General features: G+C 51.7%; 1 protein-coding gene across 1 annotated transcript; it reads right to left on the bottom strand.

Moving 5' to 3' along the window:
• Positions 1-865: 865 nt before the first annotated feature.
• On the bottom strand, positions 866-4,119 carry EAH_00040870 (hypothetical protein, conserved; the record flags this gene model as incomplete). Its single annotated transcript, XM_013395204.1, has 4 exons — positions 866-1,158; positions 1,393-2,160; positions 2,580-2,853; positions 3,160-4,119. The coding sequence occupies 4 exons, from the start codon at positions 4,117-4,119 to the stop codon at positions 866-868; spliced, it is 2,295 nt and encodes a 764-aa protein (XP_013250658.1).
• Between the last annotated feature and the right edge of the window lie 423 nt (positions 4,120-4,542).

Genomic DNA, 4,542 nt, shown 5'->3' with positions numbered 1-4,542 from the left:
AATATTAATAGAATAATAATACAGATAATAAATAATAACAATATAATTCATAATATTAATAATAATAAACGTATAAAGAAGATAATATAATTATAATAAGACAGTTGTCTCCTTGTTAGAGGAGACAGTGCTGCCTCGAGCGTCTTTAGGAGACAGTTTCTTCTGTCTCCTGCTCTGTTGCCTTCTTACTGCTGCACCTCCTCTCTTGCTGGCAGCCCCACAAGTAGCAGCAGCAAGCAGCAGCAGCGAGTAGCAGCAGCAAGCAGCAGCAGCGAGTAGCAGCAGCAAGCAGCAGCAGCAAGCAGCAGCAGCAAGCAGCAGCAGCAAGTAGCAGCAGCAAGTAGCAGCAGCAAGCAGCAGCAGCAACACCAGCAGGAACAGCAGGAAAAGCAGCAGCAGGGACAGCAGCAGAAGTTGTTTAAGCAGCAGGGGCAGCAGCAGCAGCAGGGTCAGCAGCAGCAGCAGCAGCAGCAGCAGCAGCAGCAGCATCAGTGCGAGTGTCTGCATCTTCCCCCTCGATTTTGTCTGCTGATTATTCTTTCTGTCTCCAAATGCAGCACGCTGTTGCTGTCTCTGTTTGTCTCCTTTGTTGCTGCTCTAAGCTGTCTATCGGTCTCCTTTGTTGCTGCTCTTAGCTGTCTATCTGTCTCCTTTGCTGCTGCTTGTAAGTGTCTGTCTGTCTCGGTCTGTCTGTCTCTGTTTATTAGCTGTCTCCTCTGTCTCTCTTCTTTGTCTCTTCTCTCTTTCACTGTCTCCTTTTGTTGCTGTCTTTGTTTGTTTGCATTTGTTTATTTGTTTGTCTTTACTGTCTCTTCATTGTCTCTGTTAGTCTCCTTCTTTTATCTGCTGTAGACAGCGACCTGCTTTAGAGTTGAGTGTTTTTTTTGCTGCCTGCTGCAGCAGCAGGCTTTGTTGCTGCTGCTGCAACAGGAGCAGCAGCAGCAGGCTTTGTTGCTGCTGCTGCAGCAGCAGCATCACGCTGCAGCAGCTGCGTTCTTGCAGCAACAGAGACAGCAGCGCGCTGTCTCCTGCGTTGCCGCAGCACAGCATGAGGCTGGTGTCTCCTTCTGGGCCCTAAACGTCTTTGCTGCTGCTGCTGCTGCTGCTGCAGTGGCAGCCGCGTCCATCCCTTACCCTCTACAACTTTATAACGCACTCCTTCAGACACCGCAAACATCACACACCCCACATGCCCTACTCAGCAGCAGCAGCAGCAGCAGCAACAGCAACAGCAACAGCATCAGCATCTAAAGGGGCAGCAGCAGCCAGTGCTGCAGCAGGTAATGCAACAGGAGCATCAGCAGCAGATGCAGATGCAGATGCAGCAGAAGATGCAGATGCAGCAGCAGCAGCAGCAGCAGCAGCAGCAGCAGCAAGACCTCGAATGCTTACCTTTGTAGGAGAAGGAATCACCCCACTCACCCCAACGGGTCCTCCACCACGGCCTCAGTTTTGGAGGATCGTCTGATTCTGCTGCTGCTGCAGCTGCTGCTGCTGCTGCTGCTGCTGCTGCATCAGGAACAGCAACACTGGTCATCTGCTGCCTTGGTGCTGCAACAGGCACGCGCTGCATCTGCAGCGGGTCTGTCTCTACGGTGTACATTTCATTTCCCTCCTCTTCTTCTAGCTGCTGCTGCTGCTGCTGCTGCTGCAGGCTCGTGCTGCTGCTGCTGCTGCTGCTGCGCTGAAGAAGTTCTCTGTAATCTACACCCATATGTTCAGCAGCAAGAATGATATCATACAGAGGGGGTCGAGGGACCTCCTCATCCTTCCTCCTGCTCCTCTTCCTGCTGCTGCTGCTGCTGCTGTTGCTGCTGCTGCTGTCAATGCTACTGGCACTGTTGCTGGAACCTACGCTACTGCTGCTGCTGCTGCTGCTGCTGCTGTTGCTGGGGGGCAGCAGCATCTTCTCAGCAGCAGCAAGTTGTGGGTTATGAATGTCTACATTATGTTGAGGGTGAGGAGACAAAACAAGCTGCGGTTGCTGCAGCAGCTGCTTAACATGAAGCTCCTGCTGCTGCAGCAGCTGCTGCGGTGGCAGCACCCCGTGTCTCTTGAGGTGTATATACAGATATTTCTTTAATGAGCACTCTCCTAAGAGCTGAGTATATGAAGACAAGCGATAGGGATGACTCAGTATAGCAGGTAAGGGCCTCACACCTGAGCAGCAAAAACACACATCTGCTGCTGCTGCTGCTAATGCTGCTGCTGCTAATGCTGCTGCTGCTGCTGATGATGATGATGATGATGCTGGTGGTGGTGGTAATCGTAGTGCTGCTGCTGCTTCTTAAGCAGCAGCAGCAGCATCAGCATCCGCAGCATCAGCCTTAGCATCACCCTCAGCAGCGGCAACAAAAACCGCAACAGCAACAACAACAGCAGCAGCAGCAGCAACAGCAGCAGCAGCAGCAGCAGCAGCAGCAGCAGCAGCAGCTTGCCTCCTTGTTTCTGGTATCTGATGAAATCGAAGGGCTTAGGGTTTGCTGTTTTGTTGATGAGAGCAGAGATAAATGAAGAAGAAAATACGCCGAATCGTCGTACATAATCAACAGCAAAAGGAAGAGGCAAGGTGTGTATACACCTGGTGAGGAGTGCTGCTGCTGCTGCTGCTGCTGCTGCTGCTGTTGCTGCTGGAGTTCGCTGCTGCTCCATGCAACGAGATACTGCAGCAGCAAAATCAGCAGACAAGCATTCATAAGCCCTCTGCGTTGGGCAGTCCCTATACACCCCAATACGCGTTAGCAGCTGCAGCACAACTTCAGCAGGCAGCTGCTGCACCAGCAGCAGCATAAAAGCTCTGTTCATATCTGCTGCTGCAAGGCTGTCGATATCGCACACCTTCGTTACCCACACCTGCAGCAGCAGCAGCAGCAGCAGCAGAAGCAGCAGCAGATACAGCAGAAACAGCAGCAAGATGAAGTGCCCCCGCAGAAACAAAAACACCATCACAGCAGCAGCAGCAGCAGCAACAGCAACAGCAACAGCAGCAGCAGCAGCAGTAGCACCAGAAGCAACGGAAACAACAACAAGAGCATCGGCAGCAGAGGCACCGGCAGCAGCAGCAGCAGCAGCAGCAGCAGAAGCAGTAGCAGCAGCAGCAACAGCAGCAGAAGCAGCAACAGCAGCAGAAGCAACTGCAGCAGCAAAGACTCCACGTACACGGCTTGCCGGCTGTTTGTCTTTTTGTTTTTTTATTTTTTTCTTGCCCCCCATTCTCTGTTCTTCGTTCATAAATGCAATCACACTGCTGCTGCTGCTGCTGCTGCTGCTGCTGCTGCTGTCTGTCCCCTTAGCAGCAAGTTTCTCTGCTAGTGCAAGGCGCTGCAGCAAAGCGTCTCTACGCCTTTTGCTGCTGTCCAGTGCTGCTGCTCCCAATGGAGTTCCCTTCAGTCCTCGACGTTGAAGAAATTGTGTCTCTTGATTGTCTCCTGCTGCTGCTGCTGCTGTTGTTGTTGCTGCTGCTGGTGCTGCTGCTGCTGCTGTTCTGGCCAGCAGCTGCGCGACAGCCTCATCGCAGTCTTCTTCAGCAGCGCACCACGAAGAAGCTCCTGCAGCAGCATTCGCTGCTGCTGCTGCTGTTCTTGTTTCTACTGTCGCACGACCTGCTGCTGCCTCCGCCTCTCCCTCTCCTGCTGCTGCTGCTGCTGCTTCTGCTGCTGCTGCTGCTGCTCCGCAGAGACTGTCTCCTAGCCACAGGTTTGCATGCGCTGGGCCCTCAATATCAAAATGCAGGGGCCCCTCGGGGCCCCCCTCATCGCTCGAATCTTCTGAAAGCTGCTCGCTATCAAACGGAGAAGGCTCTGCTGCTGCTGCTGCTGCTGCTGCTGCTGCTGTTTGTGCTGCTGTTTGTGCTGCTGTTTGTGCTGCTGCTGCTGATGTTGAAGGGGGGCGAAGTCCATCATGAGGGGGAGCAGCAGCAGAGTTTTGCGCAGCTGCTGCAGCAATATAGCCTGAATTGAGGTGCCGCTGCAGCAGCAGCAGCCCCCAGTCGGCGCTGCAGCAGAAACAGCTGCTACTGCTGCTGCTGCTGCTGCTGCTGCTGCTGCTCTTGCTGCAGCTAGTGGAGGTCAGTGCACAGCCCAGCCGCTGCAGAGGGCGTTTAAATGAGTTAAATAACATCGGTGAAGACGAGAAAAAGAAAGAAGAAGCTGCAAGGCATTGTGAAGGAAGCTGCAGATTTGCTGTAAACAATAAATAAACAAGTTTAAAAATAAATTTAAAGTTATAACTAAAAAATATAAAATAAAAAACAAAATAATTTTTAAACATAAAAGAAAAAGACATTAAACATAAAACATCGATGGAGCAGCTGCTGCCGATTCTCCCTGCTGTTGCTGCTGCTGCTGCTGCTGCTGCTGCTGCTGCTGCTGCTGCTGCTGCTGCTGCTGCTGCTGATTTTAAAATAATTTTTTTGCATGCAGCAGCAGCTAAATACATAAATAGAAAGTTATTTCAACAGAAGAGCTCCTAGTTGTTTCAGACTCAGCTTACTTAAACATACCCCCTAAACCCTAAACCCTAAACCCTAAACCCTAAACACTA

Source organism: Eimeria acervulina, genomic scaffold (genome assembly GCF_000499425.1).
Source record: "Eimeria acervulina Houghton genomic scaffold, Eah_scaff506, whole genome shotgun sequence".
NCBI lineage: Eukaryota > Apicomplexa > Conoidasida > Eucoccidiorida > Eimeriidae > Eimeria > Eimeria acervulina.
Note: the sequence above shows the minus strand (reverse complement) of the source record. Positions and strands in the feature narration are given on the sequence as shown.